At 42.5% G+C, this 22204-nt stretch overlaps 1 protein-coding gene across 1 annotated transcript in view; it reads left to right on the top strand.

The window, feature by feature from the left end:
* The window catches only part of dock4b (dedicator of cytokinesis 4b), a 127093-nt gene that overhangs the window by 49914 nt on the left and 54975 nt on the right, over nucleotides 1–22204 (top strand). The window contains 7 exon segments of the mRNA XM_080492547.1: nucleotides 2314–2465; nucleotides 8112–8193; nucleotides 8349–8409; nucleotides 8513–8645; nucleotides 9929–10017; nucleotides 16320–16445; nucleotides 21598–21722. Of these exon segments, the coding sequence (XP_080348673.1) occupies nucleotides 2314–2465; nucleotides 8112–8193; nucleotides 8349–8409; nucleotides 8513–8645; nucleotides 9929–10017; nucleotides 16320–16445; nucleotides 21598–21722 (768 nt within the window).

The following is a 22204-nucleotide window of genomic DNA, read 5'->3' as shown; positions in this document are numbered from 1 at the left end:
GGATCAGACGCCAGTGATAGATAGCTCGGGCCTGGCCCTGGACATGTGGTACTAAAGTTTCCTCTGTAGCTTCACTTATCACTAAAGAGAAACACGCCTGCCTGAAAAGCCTTCATGTGCCTCCTTTGCTTGCGCACAGGTCTGGAATTAAGGAAGAAAAGAGGTTTGAATAGTGATGTTGAAGTGACTGATGGAGGGATGTGAAAGTGTCTCATTGGATCCTGAGTTTATCCTGTTTCTCTCCTGAAAAGAAAAAAAAAAAAAGACGCCATGTAGTTCAACAGTCCCTCGTTGTGCTGTTTTAGGAAAAGCTTTACCGAATGAACAATAACAAGACGCTTGGCCAAGCACACACATGGTGGACTGCTCTCCCCGGCCTCCTTCCTCGTTGCCCGCAGCATTACTGTATGCGCTGCCAGGCTGTCATGTCTGTGTTTTGTGTCGAGTCATGCTGAAGCTGTCACAAAGCCGCACAATGTTCCTGCCGCTTGCCTTAAACGACACGCTGAAAAAAAAAAAAAGAAAAAAAGAAAACTCATTATGAACTGATACAGCATGAATCTGGGCTTCCCCCAGACTTATTCATTCTGTACGTAGCGATCCGCTTAACGATGCTCATGTCTTGTTACATCGTCGACTCGGCTCGTTTTCTTCTGGGATCTCTGCTTCTCCAAATCCGATGGGTTGCAACACACTAAAACAGTTTCATCACATTGGCACATATTGGATTTGTAACATGACAAGCATTTTGTTTGCATTTTTGTTATCCAACATTTCGCTAAAGCATTTAAAAATAACTACATTTGCAGTCCATACAGACATAACTTTGCAGTCATTTGATCTTAAAGAAGTGTAAAGCTTTATGTCACCTAATATTCTGTACCCTCACACAAAGCCTTCATGTTACTGATCCGCGAGAAAAACACCAAAAAAAAAAAATTTGAGGAAGCTGCTTTTGAGCACATGATTTTGAGATGTCGTGCAGCAGCTGATGAGTGCCACACTGAGAGAGAATGAAATGTTCATGTGATCCGCACGTTTGCTTTGGCAGAAGCATCACGCCCGGCGCTCCTCCTCGAGCAACCAGAACAGTCGGGGGTTAATGACCTTGCTCAGCCTCCCGCCGTGTCGTTGGCGGGATTCGAACTGACAATCGTCTTATTACACGCTCACCTCTTAACTGTTTTCTTATTGCTTTCCTACTTAATATATTTTTTTCTGCACACCTCTTTCAATGTCTTCTCCTGTTCCTGCTTCCTTATCCCCTTCCTGCCCTCACCCCCCTCGCACCTTTTATGCTTCACCACAGAAGTGGATGCAAGGCAAAAATTGGCAGTGGCTCTACCGACCATCTGGTGCTTTCTATGTGTGGTGTGTATTAATGTGTGTGTTTTTGGATGTGAGCAGCCGATCTGGACGGACCTCTCGACAGAGATGCGATGTGCGCGTTCCAACGCCGTGCCAGTGTTGTGTGAGGTCTTATTGATTGTCTTGTGTGTAAAAAGCGGCATCCTGCAAACCAGGAGTCCTCCGGCCACGCCGCGCTTCTAAACTTCATTCATATTCAGTGTTAATGCGAGTGCTTCTGTTCCCGTTCCGAAGATTGAGGAACTACTTATACGGATGCAAATCAAAACACCATTACTTCTCCGTGTCGAGAAAAAAAAATATAAAAAATCATCAGACTCAGAGATAAATGCTGGAAGGTGGCATAAAATGTTGAATGTGTTTGACCAAGTGAAGAGGAAACGGCAGGTTTCTGTGGACGCCTCTGTGTTGTTAAATACAGAAATGAATGTGAAAGCTCCTCAACTGCATAAACACACCCTGGCTTGTTTCCTTGGCGCCAGACAGGACTGCCACAAAGCCCCAACTCTCACATTTTAGCCTCTGGTGATATTATTACACGGTTTAATAATGTGATCTTAATCAACAAAAATCGATATCTGAAACCCTCTTTTTTTTTTTCAAATATATATGCAAATCTGTGAAAAAAGACAGGGAGACGTCTCAAAGGGATATTATTAATCTCCGACATGGAAAGTGAATACTAAATACAGCAGCTCCTTAACATCATTGGCCAGTATTAAAAGAAACATATCAACATGCTGTTGTTTTCTCTCCACGGTATTAATCGTACATGGTTGATGAGCTTTGATGCAACATTTTAAGATCTTTCAGGATTCAGAGCTTTTACCGGTTTGTACCCTGTGAAGCCTCAGTTTTCGATGTGCATTATTTTCTCCACAGTCTATCCCGCTCCTGAGACCCATAGAAAATCTATTAGTGGTAATTTTCTCCTCTGTTCTGCAGATGGAACACCGGCATCGTAAAAAGGAGACCGCCGCGCCGGCGAGCACCCATCACCTGTTCGTCCACGTGAAGAGCCTGATGAGCGCCAACCTGGGAGAGGAGCTGGAAGTCTTTTTTCACATCTACGACGGACGGGAGAACCGGCCGCTCAGGTGCGGACATGATGTTGAGCTTGTACGAAATCGTCACTTTGAAACAACCTACTGAGTCGGGGATGGAGCGTGAAGGGATGGCAGGGATTCAGGGACGAAGTGCTGAAAGACTGATCATGTATGAACGTGTAGAATGAACATGAGACATTTTTCTCACTCACATTTTTTGGGGATTTATTCCCATTGTGGCCATGGTATTTTTTTTGCATCTTAGCAAATAGCACATCCAAATTCTACCATCAATCTCCCATTGCTCCAGGTTCTCTGTTCTCTCTCGGTATATGTTTGACTTGGCCGTCACTAACATATTTTCTGCCATACATTCTGAGCAGGTCATCAGTCCATCACAGGGACTGATAATCACATTTACAACCACAGTCACTGGATGTCAAACTGGAACTATATCACCATGTGGATGTGAGAATCCACACTAAGATTTTGTGCCTCTATTAGCAGTGAATATCACGTTTTTGGTTGTTTTTTTTTGATATGATGTCTGTGTTCATGTTTAATGTCGTGTTTTCTCACGTGATTCGACTGAGCATTTCATAAACGTGCAAATGAGGTCGACGGCTGATGGCGGGAGGTGTCGCAAACGGCTCCCCGTCTGATGTCAAGAAGACGGCTCTAATTATATTCATGAAGATTTATTAAACGTAGCAGGTTATTAAACTGCACTCGGACACATAAAAGTGGGCAAGGCCGTGTTATTTCCCTCGTATAAAAACCGTCTGAGCCGTCCACATGAAAAGGTCCGGTCAGCCCGGGAGCGTGAGCGCCATCCTCGCCATCCTCCTGTCGGGGCGTCGGCCCAAACGCCAGACTGTTTAAACGCCCCGGTTTTCACAGTTCAAAGTGAAGAAATGCCATTTCATGTCACAAACAAGTGGATTCGTCAGGCAGAGGCGAACGAGTGGGAAGAGAAACGAGCGCAGGCACTCTGCAAGTTCTTTTGATAGAGTCGCGCCTGGTCACATCACGGTCACATCACAGGGATCGGGGTGGCTCGCGTGGCTCGCGCGTCACTCCGTTTGTGTTTCAGTTGAAAATCACTTAAACTTTGCAAGGCGAGAGGTTGATACTGGATCGTGTTCCTGAATAGCGCAGGATATGAGTTTATGTTCAGTTTGTTTCCATCATGAGTTTTTAGTTAAGATACAGAAGCTTCTCCCAGAATAAATCAGCGAATCAGAAGTTTTAATTAACCAGGTCTATTTCCATACCTGCTTTTAACTTTTGAGGTTCTTTTTTTTTTTTTTTTTTCTTCACTTTGTCTCCAGGTAGGTAATTAGTGTCCAGTGTCATCATAACATGTTCCACTTTTCTTTGTCCTATTCCCTCTTATGAGTCTCTCTCTTTTCCTCCATCTTATCCTACTTTGAAAGATTGAGTACCTTCGCCAGGTACGAGTAATTGGACTCCTTGAGCGTTGTCGCACATTTGAAGTGGATTTACGATGCGCTCTCTGAAACAGAAGGAAGTCCTCCTCAGTCGAGCTCGAGCCCAGGTCGCACAACACAACGCGCATCCGCACAAAACGTGAAAGAACAAAGGCGGCTTATCTCGTTTCCTAAATCGACTAATTACAATTTTTTTGTCGTCAGACTTTTTGAGTTCAAGTCAAACGCTTTTCCTTTTGCGCTTTCACGCTTGTCCTTTTCTCCGTGTGGCCTGTGCAGCAGTTGTCTTTCAGGACAATCTCACGGTGGCAGCTCGCCAATGTCGTCTCTCGCCGGCTGCTAACAGACATAAACAGGCGCACACATTCACACAATCTGCCTGGCAGCAGGCCATTTTGCTATTTCCCCCCCTGTGCGTTGGTGTGTGTGTGTGTGTGTGTGTGTGTGTGTGTGTGTGTGTGTGTGTGTGTGTGTGTGTGTGTGTGTGTGTGTGTGTGTGTGTGGGTGTGTGGGTGTGTGGTGTGTGTGTGTGTGTGTGTGTGTGTGTGTGTGTGTTGGAGACCAGATGGGGGTCTGACCCGTTGTCTCAGTACCATGCCAACACCAGCCGCCCCTGTGCACCATGGCAGCTTCTTTGTGTTGTATAGGGACGCCTTGTCAGGCACACTCACACACACACACACCCCCACACACACATACACACGCACACAGACACACAGAGTGGTCAAGTTTATCATGGTCACGCTGTTAATGCTGCTCATTTTGCAGCTCTTGGTGTGGTCAAGACACACAGATCACACAACTTTTTGGATTCTCCTCCTCTGAATATGACTTTTGCTCACCCTTTAACAAGGACGCCACGGTCCACCGAACATCGTGTGTGTATTTCAATGTGCTTCTTTTTTTTTTTTTTTTTTTTTCTGCTGAGTTAAGTGATATTTTTTAACAGAGGGATGGATACCCTTGTGCGTCCTTCATTTCCTGTCCGCTTCACTGTCTAGTCTTGGTTAATTTATGCTTTTTTTTTTTTATTTTCCTCTGCACACGGCCTTGAAGACGGAGGCGGCAGTGGTAGTTAATTCAACCAGTATTTTACACGCTAGTTGCTCACTAACTCGACTCCTCCCACATCCCTCCACTACTCACAGCTCCTAATGCAATCATCGATATCAGGATGTGGGGGGATAGCGAGCGGCGCACAGGCCCAGAGGGGAGGGAAATCGACCATTCATGTTATGTTAATGCAAGCGGTGATGGAGGGAGATAAGGTCCCGCTGGGGGACATTGGTCGTCTGGGCTCCACCGATCAACGCGCTGCAGCTGCGAGGCAGTGGTGGGACTGATGCGAAGAAGAAGGGGAGATACTTGCGCGTCCGTGTTTGCAGGAGTGGTTGTTAATTGGCAGTTGGGGTTTCAACAATGGAGCGCTAATTAGTGTTGGGGAAAGCGTGTGCAAAGTCTCATGTCTAATGCATAGGAATCCGTCTCCATATGGTGCGATAAATGGCCTGGAAAGTTCCCGAGAGCGGCTAATGAGGAAACGACCTCCTCTAAATCAAACCGGACTTTCAACTGGTTTATTCCAATAGGACTAAGGGAAAGAAAACTTTAGTGAAGGAATATATGTATGAAAAAATCATCAGCACTTGTTTAATTAATAATCAAGAGTTTAATTAAGTCACACATGGGTGCCCGCTGCCCCACATATCCAAACCACTCAGTTACAGGGCAAAAAGCAGACAGAGTTATTTACATCGCTGTCGACACATAACAAGTTTTGAGCTTTTGCATTAAAAGCGTTTAAGAGCTCAGACCATTAAAAAACACCCTAATCCATTGTAGTTGTGTGCAGCTTGAAGTTGGATTGCATGGGATCTGCTGGGGTGTATTCTACTCACTTGTGAATGGGGCCTACTGTAGCTCGTGCTGCTCGCCGCGCCACTGACTTGGCTCATTGTCAGGCGCTGGTGCATTACAAGGTTTTTCTCTCTGCTTATCGGTGGACTGTGAAAGTCACCTAACTGGATTAGCCCTCAGCTCGCCAGCCAGGATGAGAGGGGCCCAGCAGGAAGTCTGCGCTGCCTCTCTTTACAGCGCGTGTGCGAGATACAGAAAGAGGACGAAGTACAAAGAGAATGAAAAGGCAATCAGTGTCTGCCCTTTCTCTTTTTTCTTTCTTTCTGCCTCGTATTCACTCATTTTCCTGCAAAAGAGGAAGTTGGGGGCATGTGAGGCCATAGATTACATTTTGAGGTGACAGTTCAGTGTTTTGCCGGCACTCACACTTTTCATAGTTAAGGTCTTTTCATGATGTCAGTAATAATTGCAAAGCGTGATTCAGTATTTACTTTTCTAGCTTCGGGAGCACGGTGTCACAATCGTGATGGGCTCCTGTTTTGGTCTATATGTTGTAAGACAAGATAGACAACCATAAGCTTTTTATAGATGTTACGCACAGATGATTCTTTCACACATTCAGTGAAAGTTTAGGAAATTGCTGTCTGCCCTGACGGAAATGTCAATGAGCAATGAAAATGTTGCCATCACTAAGACAGTAACTGAATGATAACATAAAGCTCTGGAGGTCAAAACCTTCTGTACTTTTCTATCTTTCTTCTTATAGTGTTTTTTTTTTGTTACAATACATTCATCATAACAAGATTTCTGTGTGTCTATTTTCATTGACACACATATAGTGTCACCCTATTCTACTGAAACAAGAAAAAATAAGTTTTTCATTGTTTGTTACATGTTAATGCTCTATGACCAGCAAATGCTTATAACGTTTCCATATACAAGCTATTCTTCACGTTTGTTTTACCTCAAAGACATCAAAGTTTGATAAATGTGCATTTAATTTGTGTTACAATAGCATCCATTCCAAACTAAAATGATAGAAGCACATGACAAATGTCAGTATTATAGTGTAACTTCTTTTCGGATCTGGATCTGGATCTGAAAAAGCTGGAGCATTTTGTGTTGTAGAATTATATGGAATCATCTCAAGACAAACCCACAAGTAAATAATGCTTGTTGTGTACATCATTAGGAAGTATTAATTGTCTGTCTCCGAAGTTTGATCTTTTCCACTTTCCAGTGGCTCATTTGGATATTATTAGCGTGTCGCCGATCACCGATCGTCAATTGCGTTTTGCCCCGCCCACATTTTCTCACTTTGAGTCATAACTCCTATCTTCCTAATCTTTTTTATATTATAGCGAATCAGTGTTAACAACTGTTGGGTTATTTGTTACAAATCCCATATGGAATATAAAGTACCGTTCTGCCTATGCAAGATAGAGACTTTTAATGTGAAATCTGGTAGCTCTTTCGATATAATCTGTAAATGTCACAACTCATGAATAGATTTTGCATTATTTTGTCAAATACACTTGGAAACAGATCCAAATTGATGTTTTAATGAAATATTGCATAGTTTTAACCTAAAATTATACATTTTCATAATTCTTTCTTTTCAGAATATTACTTGTGCTGATGTTTCCTCTCTTAAGTTCTCTGGCTTTGGTTCACAGGCCTGTTAGCAACTTATGACTCTTTTTCCATCACTTTTACACAAGTGTGCTTTCATGTAGTTATTTAGGCTGTCGACTTGTTTTCGTGTACCAGCTTTGCATAACAGCCACGCTAAGTAATAAGGCATCTTATCTTATTAGCTAGTGCACACGCCACATTAATACAATTACATCAGAGTCCTAATCTGTTCTCTTTTTCATTTTATTCCAGTCTTCACCTCATTTAGTTCAGTCTTGCTACACATGCCAGCAAGCTTGCGTAACCCATTTTTGTGACAGTCCAATATGTAAGCCAATAAATGTTTGAGAGAATCGGCGCATGCAGAAGAAGCACTTCTCTTCAGCCACGGAGGAGCCACTTGTGAATACACTTGTTGTCAGATATCTTACTGACGCGCCGTGTCGGGGATTTGGTTCAGTAATTCAAGCTTTGTGTACGTTTCCTTCCGTCTCCACTCCCTGCCTGCCCGTCTTTCTCCCGTCTCACATTCCGTTTTAAGGTTTCAGACAGCTTCAAGTCTGAACTTTGAAGTGATCTCTCCAGTGCCCGCCGCTCGGCGCTCGCCATTTTTTTTGACACCGTTTCTAATCTTTATTCTGTTCCTGTTAGCAGTGGCTTGGATGCTGTTGTTTACTCTGACACTCAGCCATCACTCCTGACCTCATTCATCTCAATGTGTGTTCCCCTCGCTCTCTTGTCTCCTCCTGTGCAGCGAAAGGTTCTTTGTCAGGCTGAATAAGAGCGGATTGCCCAAGTCGCCAGAGAAGACGGAGAGACAGTGCACGCTATTTGTGGTGAGTAGCGACACGTGAGTCTGTGTTAAAAAAAAAAAAAGAAAAAAGATGGACAAGAAGTGATTTGAAGCTGCGTGACGCTGACTCAACTCACGATCTATCGTGTTGAAAATGGAATACTTTCAATGTTAAATATGCTGCCCCGTGTTTTACAGGATTTGGGAAGCAGTGACCTACGAAAAGACGTCTACATCGTGGTTCACTTCGTGAGAATAGGTGGGAGCCACGGTGTTGCCTCTTCTGCATTCTTCTTCATGGAGATTATTCTCAGTCCTTTAATGCGGCCGCTTCTCTTTTGCGTATCTGTGTGTGCTTGCAGGGAGGATGGGGGCCGGAGAGAAGAAGAACTTGTGCAGCGTACAGTACAGGAGGCCGTTCGGCTGTGCTGTCGTCAGCATTGCCGATCTTCTCACTGCTGACTCGAAAGACGACCACCTGCTTAAGGTTTACGCGTGAGTACTATTTTCTGCATACTATTTTCATGCTCACCATCCTTTTTTATAAATTTTTTTTGCTTTAATGCCAAACATTCCAGCAGTTCTAATGCTAAAGTGTTAAAATGACCTATGTTGTGGTTGAAGTATGTTCTTTATGTTAATACGAGCCCGTGCTCATGTCAGAGTTTCCTGTTTGGAGCCGCTTGTAGTTTAAATCACCCTAAATATTAAGATCGACTATCTCCATTCAAGCGAAGCTGGAACTCTCTGCACTGAAGCAACAAAGCAGTGTTAGCCTGACTAAATGATACTGCAGAACTGATGTGGACATTTCCACGCAAAATGCACCTCTCCTGTCCTTCCGAGGCTCAGAGTTTAATTCACCGCCTGCAGACTGGATGTGTTCTGTGGTCCACACGATGCCCCGAGGGAGCAAGCGGCTCCCGCTGACACAGTAGTTTGACCTAAATTATTGCTGGATCAGACTGACTGGCCAAACAGACTTAGCTCAGAAGAAAATACAGCCACTTTCCTTTATACCTGAAGCAAAACCACAGAGGTTTTACTTGGATTGCAGTTCTGACCTGGATGTTTTTCAGAATTAGGTCCAGACAGGCGACGCTGCAAATCCGAGTTTCACGTGACATGTCCCAGTTCAGTGTTGAGAAATAGGCAATGAATAAATAATGGGGCTTGTTTGTAATCAGGGTGAATATACTTGACAGTTTTGTTTTTGTCTTTTGTGGATAATTCAGTCATTTTATGCAGAATGTTCACAGTAGATCAGTCACTTGCCACATTTAAAGTCTTTGAAGTAACCTTCCTTTCCAATTCAGTTGCTCATGTTGGATTTCAGCAGGTCGTCTTGACTTGTCTACATGCATCAATACATGTGGTCGCTATCACGTGATTGGCTGGTTGGATAACTGGTGTCAACAAGGACGAGAACGAGCGTAGCTCGTGTCGGGTTCACGCAGCGTGCGTTACATGTACATGACAGGAAAGATCTTGTTCGGCGTGTGAGAAGCAGTTTAACAGATTGCTAAGTGCCGTTTTAGAGCGGAAGTGGAGTCACTATACGTAAACGTTACATCAGACAAGAAATCTCGTACAGAAGCTCAAAGGAGGAGAGGTGAGGATTTAACAAGGCGCAGGGATTATGGAAAATGTACGATTGGGCTGTTTTAGTCCGAATTCCGCGGATTGTCCCGGATTTTTATTAACCAATGAAACATTGACTGCTGCATTAATCTCTAACGTGTGAAGTCAACTTCTGAGATACCTTCTTTCTACTCCAGGTGTAACACAGAGAGCGAATGGCACCAAATCCATGAGAACATCATCAAAAAAGCCAATTCCAGATACAACTTGTCTGGATCCAACACGGGTAAGAAACACCTCTGCGTCAATCGTGCTGCACTTGGTTCTGTTTAAAGTTTGTATGTCAGCATTCCTCCACTGATTCACTTTTAAATTTAGCTTCTTTTCCTCTTCACAACACCTCTATTGTGCATTGATGATAAACTTAGCAGCCCGGTTGCATCACCGCTGTCCTACCATGCGATAGTCAGCTTCCGGTCAGTCTGAGCAGCGTTTGCGTGGTAACGAAGTTCCTCTTTAGGGGGGGTTCGGCCTCAGCATTCGCATGCTCACGTCTGCAGGAAACCTGCTGGTTCATATGCATTCAGATGGTTAATATAAATAGCCTCATCTGCATCACGCTGAACAACAGCATCAGCAGTTTCCCATGGCAACAGGTCGGTGGAGAATCAGAACACTGAGTTCTTCAGACGTCAAAGAAAAAAAATAGATAAAAAATATGTGACACATGAAAAAGTTTGTTCTCCTATGAGATTTCTGGAAAGTTTGGAATGATGTAAGAAGAAATGCATGCATTTCAGTGACATAAAATCAAATAATCTCATTATGATATAGCAGAATGGAAGTTTTGAAAACAAGCAAGCATTAAAAATGACTTAAACTACATTAGCAACTTTGTTTGCATGAACAATCAAATGTTTAACTAATTAACCAGAGATAGTTCATCTAAAGTTCATCTTAAAGCGAATTTATTACACAAAACCTTGTTTGTGTTTGCAAAATTTGCTGCAGGCTCGTATTTTCTTGATGAAAGTCCTATTTGATGCGTCAGTTGACTTCTCTGTCTTCTTTCACTCGACTCGTAGAGAAGCTGTGATGCGTGTCTTTTCGAAAGGCCTAAATCTTATTTTGAGACGTCTGGCACACAAACACAAGAGTGTAAAGAGTCTGTGGGACTGATCTGGCTGAGTAAGCGCCGGTTTCCACCTTCCCCTCAGAAGACCGGTAATTAGTTGAGAAGAATTCATACGACTCTGGGATGGTAAATTATCTGGGATAATCTTGCACAAGCGTAGAGGGATGCAGTGATGTAACTGAGTGACACACACCATTAAACACAGCCTTTGTTGTCTGTCTGTCCTCTTTCACGCCTTGCTGATTCCCAACAGAAACTGCAGCACTGAGCTGAAACCTCCACTGTAGAATGTGTAAAGCACTCTGGATTGTAATGATTAAAGAGACAAAAGTGCACATGTATTTCTGATAAAAAATGTATATGGCATGAAATGAAGATTCAGCAGGGATGCTGTGTTCATTTAACTTGATTTCTTTGTTCTAGCTCTGGTTTTATCACCTCAGCTCATCTTGAGCTTCTTAAAAATCGTAATCATTCTCTTCATTTTGGTCCTGGTTCTGCTGACTGGCTGCGTCATCACGGAAAATAATGAACATGTGATCGGAAGGGGTCTTATTATGCAAAATTCACTTTCTAATGGTTTCCCAACAGTAATAACCGTCCCCATAGCTGGAATGACGCCCCAGAAGTGAAGAAAGTCTGTCCTCTCTCTCCTTGGCTTGTTTCATTTTTTTTAAAAAGTGTTTTGCTCCAACGAGCCAATTAGACATCAAACCCTATTTAGTGTCATCTGGGGTTTAGTCAATCCCAATCAACGTAGGCCCTCCCTTTGACCCTCCCACCATTAGGCTCTGGCACATGGCACCACGAGAGGAAGTACTTCCTCCTCCTCCCAAGATGGGCATGTGTGGGCGGAGGCAGTCCAGCTCACACAGACACAGCAGATTCTGAATGCAGCTCATATGAGCCAATATTCAAATGGAGTGGCAAACTGATGTTTAACGGTGACGCAATGGCGTGACTCGCACTTTGGTCCTTGTCAATGGAAAATGAACCAGGTCTTTGGAGGTGCAAGCTTTGAACCAACTAAGCACCAACACCGGACTAGCACCTGGTCCTTCTTGGTGGAAAAGAGTCAGACCATGTAAGGCATGTGATTCACTTAAAGAGAAGAAAGTAATGTGTGTTCAACACCATCAGACTTCTCATTAACTTCCAAGTCGCTTCAACTCGACTTTATGATTGAATCAATCATGAAAGTCACTGAGTGCAGAGAGTTCAGCTTATGTGTCGCATCAATACCACTACCGCATGGACACTATCAAGAGGTCTTAATTAAGAGAGACAGAAGCAATAAATTGTTTTTTACTTTTAGAAGAGCAATGAATGAGCAATGAAATAGTCACAAGTAGCTGTAATCAAGTGTGAGTTTTGCTGGCAGGAGAGTCGTCGCACTTGATCGTATTTTTTTGTTTTTATTTTTTTCTCCCTCAAAGCCTTTCAACCATAGAAATGCTTGCGTGAGGCTTTAATGTGGCAGCACGATGCACACTCGACGAGCGCGCGCACAGGATCACACATCATAAACGCACGCGGGGGAATTATTCGGAGGACTTGACTCCCGTCTTTGGCCGCAGTGCGCAGTTCATCACAAACACTTGGATGTAGGCTATTGAGTAGCTGTCAGCTGAAGGCATTGATCCAGCTGAACGCCTGATTTGCTTCAATGCCTTTTTCTTTCAAAGTGCATTAGAGCAGAGCTCTTTTGTCACAATATGCTGGCGTGTATAATTCAAGGCAGCTTGTCCCAAAATTACATTTATACCACTTAACTCAATTTGACATTGATCTTACAGAATGAAAGAAATGCTCTTTAAAACGCAAAGTAGAGGTTATAATTTGAATTTTCTTAGACGATGAGCTCTGGATAGTCGCTCTGACTTATGAGTATGTAATGAGTACTATTCAACCAAGTGAATTAATTATACTTGTATTAGCTTCAACAGTTTTACTCTGCGTGGATTGTGTGATTATTGGTTCTTTAATCACATTCTCTCTCTCACACGCACACACACCTGATTTTCTCCTGAGAGCTCTGGTGACAGCAGCGGTGTTGGCTGTAATGGGCTGATATCGCCTTCGGGTTCGCTGCACATGCGAGTGAATGCAACAGAGTCGCATGTGCAGTGGGAAGATAAACAAAATATTCTTGGAAACATTGGCCACTCTGCCTGGAGTTTTCCCATCCTGGATGATTTTACTTCTTTTCAGACTGCTCTACATTCAAAACGGGTATATAGCAACGTCTCTGGCAGCGTATTTTACAAGGTGCACCCTCATCTGAAAAGTCAATTCCTCCCAAAAGGCAATTATTCTGCCACAGAGCGACATTACGGAATAGATAGCACTTGATTCGCATGCCATGCTCGGACAACAAAAATGAAAACTGGAGAAAATGTTTCATTCCTTACGAGCAGGTCAGCGTCTCCTTTCGAGTCATGTATATATATATATTTCACGACACCATGCATAATTTAAAAACCTGTATTTATTATATTTAGTGTCAGGAGGCCAATTAAAGTGAGAGTGCAATGAAGTGAGATAGCTTAACGTGCATTTACATGCACAGTATGCATGCGTGTGTTTTACGTTGCGCGTGCAGTTGGCGATCTTTCCGCGTGTAACCCGCCGAGTCTCCAGTTGCCTCGCCGTGCGGTTCTGCTTTGAAACGGGCTTGGCAGTGTGCCAGAAGTCTCCCATTAGCAGCCAATTAGTGCAGGAGAGATCAACGCATTGCATTGCATGCAAAATGTAATGAACCGCTGTCTATTTTTTTTCAGAGAAGAAATAAAAGATTGCGCTATTTTGCATGTAGCCTAACGGCCATCTCGTTTCTTTTCCTTTACCTGTGCGTCCCGGGTTCACAGGTGCTTTCTGGGTAATCGAATTCAAAAGATGAGAGAGGGCATCGATGAGGCGATGGTGGTTTTGTTTACACATACCGAGCCATCCATAAAAGAGATTTCATAAGAATCTGGCTGCGTCGTGTGTGTGTGTGTGTGTGTGTGTGTGTGTGTGTGTGTGTGTGTGTGTGTGAGTCAGGTCAGGTGGATAAATCAGCTCCCACCTCCACATGCGAGCGTAGGCAGTGACAGAAGAGGCTGCGACAACTCCACTGTTTTGTTTTGGACTTTTTGTTTCTCCTTTTTGAGTTGGTGAAGAGGCAGGCATGGTGGGCCGGGGGCAGCAGAGGTTGGGTTTTGTCAGCCTCGGCAACATCCACTCCAGAAACTTGTAATGAAGCTGTTTTTGTTCAATTCTGGCCCTGCCATAGGTTTTCGGAGCCACACTGTGTACGTTTGTTTGCAAAAGCTTTATTCATATTAGGGGAACAAGCACATTAGGCATGGGTAGGAGCGCTCCTTTCAGTTCCCAGCAAGGTTTTGAGCCACAACGATCACAGTGGTGATAAATACTGTGTTTTCCCTTATTTTCTCTGCACATATATTTGTATATGTTAAGATAGCACGGCTGTATTTAGATTGTGGGACAAAGCAGAATCCACTTTCTGTGAGAGCATGCAAACTCCACACATTAGGACCTTGAACCTTCTTTCTGTGAGGCAACAAGATAGTATACAAAACACAATACTGTACTGTAGGAGGGTGCCTGTAATTGTAGAAGCAACAAAAAACATCCCAAAGCCAAACTACCCTAGCTACGGCATTCTGATTGTATATTGCCCCCCTGTCAGTAGCAATGCAATCGACATTAGAAAGACAGTAGCTGATGGAAAATAATCCATCTTTTTTTAGGTGTGTGTGTGTGTGTGTGTGTGTGTGTGTGTGTGTGTGTGTGTGTGTGTGTGTGTGTGTGTGTGTGTGTGTGTGTGTGTGTGTGTGTGTGTGTGTGTGTGTGTGTCTCAGAAACGTGCTGCCATAGTGTTATTGTAGCTCTCTACAACACAAACAGAGTTTGTTTGGATGCTGTGGACGTTTATTGCTCAGCCCCTTCCTTAAACCAGCATCAGCCTTTGCCTCTTATACTGTCTCGCGCCATCTGACGCTGTCTCACATTGTCTTATGCCATAAAATCTATTATAAAATAAACTTCAAACATGCGTAAGCCCGCGGAAACAGAACAATCTGCGCTCTGCGATAAAAAACTATACATAAAATACACTTAAACAAGATACTTCGCTATCCGCTTGTTGTGGTCCATATAGTCTGTTTAGCAACATTAACTTTGATTACATGTCAATAAATGCATGAAAGAAGTAACTTAGTCGTGTGTGTCCCGCTTATTGAGATCACAATATATACAAGTTCACCTTCTTTAGCTAAATTAACACCCAGCAGCAATACTTTAGACTCCGGCTGATCTGTTCCCACCCACAGGCTTCTCACTCTTTGTTGAGACGATTTATTTGTATCACACTTTTCATGACCTTCTGAGTAGACGGCTCGAATAAGACGCAGCCATCTTTTTGGTTGCCGGGGCGATGATGCCCGTCTCCTTGAATTTGATTGGTTGTCTATATGAAGGCGGTTTTGATGAAGTTACATAAACTGGAGAATGAACTTGTTAATTGAACTTTAATGGAGTAACATATATGTTGCGGATCTGCATTGTCCTCATGAACCCTTTAAATATCGCTTGATGACTGTGCAACATACTGAAAAATATGCGAGTAGATCGTATGGCAGTTATGGATCACATTATCGAGCGAGCTTTCTGTCGAGTCCGAAAACTTAATCTTACTCCCTGAGCATCCCGTCCGGCTCGGTGCCTCCGTGCGTTGGTGTAGTCGAGCATGTCGACGTCAGGTCTGCAAACAAGTCACGTCCAGTTGTTGACTCTCGGTGACTGAAACCTCTTCCAGCTAATGAACCGTTTCACCGCTGCGTCCCCGACTTCTCGAAAAACATCCACCACAATAATAATCATCATCATCTTGTCTCTTCCCTTGTTGTTTAGTTGTTTATGGATGAGCCTCTCCTCGCTAGCACCGCGGACAGGCGCACTAATATGGACGTCAAGGCGAAGCCTTTTCAGCTCCAGATACGAGCCGGTGCTTTAATTTAGCTCGGCTGACATTTGGAGTTATTGCATAAAGGGGATTGATTTTAGACGACAGCCTTCATGTAGGATTTCCTCATAATAAAAATGAGCTGTGAAATGAGTCACAGGCTGTTTGCATTTTTTTTTTTTGTTTATAAATCTGTGGGTGTCTGCCCGCTTTTTGTACATGCAAGTGTTGCTGTCGGCAGGTGAAACTGTACTCCTCTGGTTTTTGAGTTCATGCAGCTGTAATAAAACTTGCAATGTGCCCTTCTGAATAAGGTTTTTTTTTTTGTTTTTGTTTTTTTCTGAGTGCGCCAATACAAGTTTGTTTTGTAGTGTGGGGAATATGGTTATATTTTGAGCTTTTTCTTTTATTGAGTGGCTTTGGTAAGGACTGTAAAGGAGTTTATACAAACACGATGTTTTCAATAATTGTTGTTTAATTTCAGGCTTGGCTGTGGCTCTGCAGCTCCTCCATGGTGACATAGAGCAACTGAGGCGGGAGTACATGGTCCTCTTCACCCGGGGCGTTTCCATCACCAGGAAGCTGGGCTTCTCCGACATCATCATGCCAGGTAGGAAGACAACACAATCAGCACTCTGATGTCTTCAAGGGCTTCAGAGTGCGACAGGGGTGTGTACCCTGCTCTGATTGCTGCGCTATGGAAGTGTGCACGCTGCCACCCTCACCAAACAAGCTTCCACCCGGAAAGTAGGTCTTGTAGGATTGACGCAGTTTGTTTAAAGTCTGAACGCAGGCAAACCAAAGGCCCGTGAGCTGACCAAACGCAGTGTGTCAGGCTTCGGAAGCGCCGTATCCTCACAGTTCATTGCTGTTGATGTGCATAATGGGGACAATAGAGCAGCTCTTTTATACATTTCACAGGCAACGATAATTCAACATGATTTATTTTGCTTTTATTTAGTTCATCTGTTGTGGAAGTTATGTTGATTTGTTTATATCCTTTGGTCCTCTGTTAAAAACACCAGTGTGACCGTGAAGTGTTGCCTCGCCCATTACATTTGCTATTTTAATGGCAAGTAATTCTCCAACTTTGCACCAAATGGTCCACAGGACATGTACTTCCTCTCTTAATAACAAAAATCCATATTTACATTCATATTCTGATAAATACATATAAATATTTGGGCGTAATCTTGGGTAATTTTGTATTTTATTAGATTTGTTGCAGTTTTACTGGTATTGAATATTTATAGGCTCCTATTTAATAATACTGCTAACATCATCAGAGTGCCATCTGTCATTACCCATTAAAGAGAAGGATCCTTACAATTTAGAGAAGCTTTTCTTCTTTAGGAAAAGAAATTGGTACGCATATTGATAGCAGCTGTCGTGACAGCGCCCGGGACTGATGGCAAACAGCTGTGTATCACATTTACATAGTAGAAGAAAATAGTTATTTTTTAGCTGCAACGGTGAAACGTGACCAACACTGTTATACACTGTAAAAATATTCACCAATATGCTCTGGGTTTGCACAGAGCAAATGCTGTTACTGTCTGCTAAGAATCCATTTTCAAACACCTTTGTGCTATTATTCTTAACTTACGATAACATACAATAAAATGTTTTTCATCCCTCATGGTGCATAAAGATACAGAAGATACAGACAATAACAACTCGAACTAAAAATACATACAACAGTATTTATAATATAGTAAACAGGCAAACAAACTATCTTTATAGAAAAAGGTACACAATTACAATGTTTGCAATAGATAACATATATAATGATTTATATTGACAATTGACAGGCATCCTAGGAATGGTACAATGATGAAGCTGTGTGTGTTGTACAGTTTTTGAAGGAGATTCAGCATCTAAAATGAATGCATGAGATGCTTTCCAGGCATGTGTAGTGAGAAAGCCCCCCCCATTTGCAGTTTTGGATGTTTTGGAAAACGGCATAAATCACATAATGAGCTGCTTTAATAGATCCTGGCTGTATGAACAGACTTTGAAAGCTTTTCCATCCCTTCAAACGCAGTTCATCCCCAGTGTTTTATCTCATCAGGTGCCAGAGCCTGCAATCAAAACACAGTTCAATAAAACATCAATCATTTTCAAACCTTTTTTTTTTTTAATTGATACAAAGAAAACTGACCTCAATGTGCATAAACCAGAGTCTGAAACCTTAACATTTTTTAATTAAAAAATAAAAAGATTTTTTTTTTTAAGTGGATTTAAGTGGGCTAATTTTAAACAACCTTGCAGAGAAGATCGGTTTCATCAAAAGGTTTTTATAACCATCATGCAATAACTCAGAAATGCTATTGTACCTTCATAGAACTGAGTTTTCCCACCTACAGTCTTAGGCTTTAAAGCAGGTGGAGCGCACAGTTGCAACTATTTTAATTTGAAAAAATATGTTTTTATCTTCTCATGAAGTAAACATTTATTATCCCTTGGAAAAACAAATCTCATGTATCCCTTTCATTACGCCAATGTCTAGAAGACGAACCATCGTCGACATATTCGGGTTTATCGGAGGAAAAAAAACACAAAATTGACCTTTGCTTGAGCAAAACAGGCTCTTATAACTGTGAGCCAGTGTGGACACTTTAATTCTTTGGTGCAAGTTATAATAACTTGTTGGCTTCTCCCCTGTGAAATGTAATTGTGTGCAATTTCTCAACTCCATGTCCAGCTGTCGTTAAATCTATATAAGATCATTCCCATTTGTCTTACCTTCTTTGGCATGTTTGCTCTTTCTGATCATTTCTGACTCTCTCACCATTCGTCCGCTCCTCCATCCAGCCGTCCAGTCCCTGAACTAATAATCGTGCTGAAAGCTCCAAATCCCTGGCGCACGCACGCTGCGAGGTAGAGGATGTAACACATCCCGCCCAGGTTAAGAGTTTATTATGGCAGAAAAAGACACTTGCAACCGCATGGGCGTCGATGTGTGCAGAGTGTGGAAGCTCCGCGCAGAAAGGTCGCAACTGGCCGATCCAAATGAAGGCCCTTACGGTGGAGCATCACCTCACCCTCGTTCATCCCCCATTAAACCTTTTGACTATGTGCGCTTTAGTGTGTCTTTCCTTGAATATCAAAACAAGCTTGCTATATAAGGATTGTACAGGCAGCAGATGTCAAATGGGAATCATAAAATGCAAATTTGAGGTATTTCAGTCTAAAGAGTATTCATCACATGATCCATTTTAGAGCATATGATAATGTATTTGATGCATTTTTAGCCAATCCTGTACATGTTTTCCTGCCAGCGAACATCTTGAAGAGGTGTGTATTTGGCTTGATAACACTGAGCTTTCCCACAGGTTGTGTGATTTGATATATATATATATATATATATATATATATATATATATATATATATATATATAAATCTCACCTAAGGGCGCTCTCACAAAAATGAAAAATTGAGTCTGGTTCAGGTAGATAGGCATCACTCAGATATCTGTTCTTCCAACTTAGCTGGATGGGGTCTTGTTGCCTTGGTAACAAATGCACAACCACTTCAAATGTACAATGAGACGAGGGACGGAAAATGTACATTTGGATGTTTACGTGTAAAAAAAGAGAGGAGAAGTGTTGTTTGATTTAGCTTTTAATTTGCGACATCAGGGGGCTTCCTTTTTGGTGGATCAGCGGTTTTTCTTAAATAAGTGCGCTGCAGTGTGTTGTCTGGTCACACAGAATAATAAAACCCACAGACTGTGGGGCCCCCCAAGCGCCTCACTAACATAAATTTATGTTCGCCGTCTCTCTCTTTGTCTTCGTCTGGGTACAACCCTTAAAGCTGAGTGCTCTCACCCTCTCTGCTCATGTAAGTCTGCCCTTGGGCAAAGAGAATGGCCTCTCCTCTCCATTCCTTTTTTGTACCCCCTACCTTTTTTTTCTGGTTTTCTATCTAACTGTATATGTTTTCCTCATTTTTGTTGGCACACACAAACATGTCCTTTTATCAGCCCCCCCATTCATTTCCCCGAATCCTATTGTATTTAAGAAATACTGCCCTTCTGTGTGTGTTCACTTTCCTGCTCTCTTTGTGTGTGCATACCACTCTCTGTATAAGGTATGCCCCCCCCCCCCTCTGTTGCCATGGTTACTGTCATTACAAGCAGAAAATCAATTTTGACCCCGGTGATAGAGATATGATGAGCGCACATGCTCTCATACGGACTGCGGTTATCAAGCAGAAGCATTTTTAGAGTGTATCAGATCACAGCTTCATCGAAGAAGGAACCAACTCTTCCTTTTTTTTTGTTGTTTTTTTTTTTTAACCCAGCTTGCTTTCCCCTTATTTGCAGAAGGTGGTAAAGCCACATCTAGACATTGTACGATCAGCTGCATGTGGAAACAGAAAGACCTGTTATATTACTTGGAATACTTTCCCGAAGTGTTTCTGCAGATTGTAGCAGAAGAGGAAGAAGAACACGCGATTTGTCACAGAAGTTAGATACTGGGTACAATTTTAATGTGCAGTTTGTGCCCGTGCTTGTGAGGGCATTTTGCCTCATTCACACAAACCATTCAGCCTGATATCAGCTCACCTCAGAATTGAAGGATGTTTTAATTAAATTTACACACCGCTCATAATGACTGCTATTAATTGTACGTCGACACTATCACATATTGACTGTGTTAAGCTTTGTTATGTGGTTTGTTATTGCACTAAAAGGACTCTCGATTGGAAGTGGAGCACTTACCAGACTTTTTTGAGAGGTGGTGAAAGAAAACACGAGATTTCAAGGGGAATGTTTTATAGTTTTAGTCTGCGTCTCATTTCCTGTGCAATTAGTAGAAGATTTAAAGTTTAAGTAAAACAACTCATAAGATCCTCATACATGTATGTTGATCGATGCAAGTGGCCACAAATTGAAATTTCACCAAAAAGTATCCATTATTATTAAACATTTCTTATAGCACATTACAAAGCCATTATGAGACGTCGGTGTCCCACAATCATTCCTCCCCACTGTAGTTCATTAGCAGAATCAATATACTTTGAAGAGATTTCATATCCGATTCTACATGTGAGGTGGTGACAGGCTTAATAATGTCGATGTAACCCCGTAAGCATGCATAGTGGGACCTATAGTACTTTAATCTTGGCTGGGATACCTGTAATTGTTTTTACGTTATTAGTTTTTCCTCCATTCATCCATCTTATATACGAGCTGACAAAAGGTGACAGGTCACTAGTCCATTACAGGGCAAACACAGACTCACATGCAAACTTGAAGCTTGGAATCGATTTTTAGACATTTTACAGTTTTTTTACGTCAATAAAATTGGCTTTATGTTTTTGATTGTTGTAATTTTCAATGTTTATATTGTGAAAATATCGACTGTTTCGCGAGATATGCTTTGAGCCACAACAAAGAAGAAAAAATGAAGTTTAAATTTCAAGGTCTTTTAACGGTCCGGTCAACTCGTGATGAAATTGGTCTGTATGTGGCCCCTGAACTAAAATGTGTTTGACGCCCCAATCTAGTCTATTTACCAAATGAATTATGTTTTAATTGTTTCTTCAAAATGAGACCTTCTGTGTTGAGCTTGATTTCATTGTAGATTTTGTCTTCCTCACAAATCAGGCTTGTTTCCATGTCACTAATGTAAATGCTCTCAACGCCTGCCATGAAGGATTACGCCACACAAATCTGCTGAGAGGTCATTAATATTGCTTCCCTTATATGCATAATCAATGTCCTGGTGCCTTTTTCGCCCTCGCGTTTCTGCAGGAGAGATGAGGAACGACCTTTACATCACACTGGAAAAAGGAGAGTTTGAGAAGGGCGGGAAGAGCGTGGCCAGGAATGTAGAGATCACTGTCTACGTGCTGGATATCGATGGGCAGATACTCAAGGTAAAGGTGAAAGGAGGATACAGCGTTTGGTGTTAAAATAACGGGTGACTCGTACAGAGTGCCTCCCCAACCCTGTTTTTTTCTTAATAGTGGGTGTCTCGTTTTGGAGCAAAACTCTTCATTTAAACATCACTGACCCAGATGAGAGCTAAGTGTCTCTCCAGTGTGTTGCCCATTTCTGGTGCAGCACAGTCTGCCTCTGTGGTTTTCTGCACTGCTGTGGCTTTGGATAGAAAATCGAGTCGAATATAACCCTGCTGACACCGTCGCTGCCACCACCACACGGCATAGAAACCCTCAAACACACATAAACACACACATGAACCTGCTCCTCACTTTGACTCCGGCCATTTACGACCTCATCTGTTTATCTGATCTTGTTTCTTTGTCTTGAATTTTTTAATATTTCTGATCTTTGCATCGTGCCCACAAATTTGAGAAGATGTTCAGGCTGCTTTTTGTGTATCTGCGCAAACAAGCCA

The sequence above is a fragment of the Lipophrys pholis genome (genome assembly GCF_963383615.2).
Source record: "Lipophrys pholis genome assembly, chromosome: 22".
Lineage (NCBI taxonomy): Eukaryota > Metazoa > Chordata > Actinopteri > Blenniiformes > Blenniidae > Lipophrys > Lipophrys pholis.
This window is presented reverse-complemented; position numbering and strand designations above follow the sequence as displayed.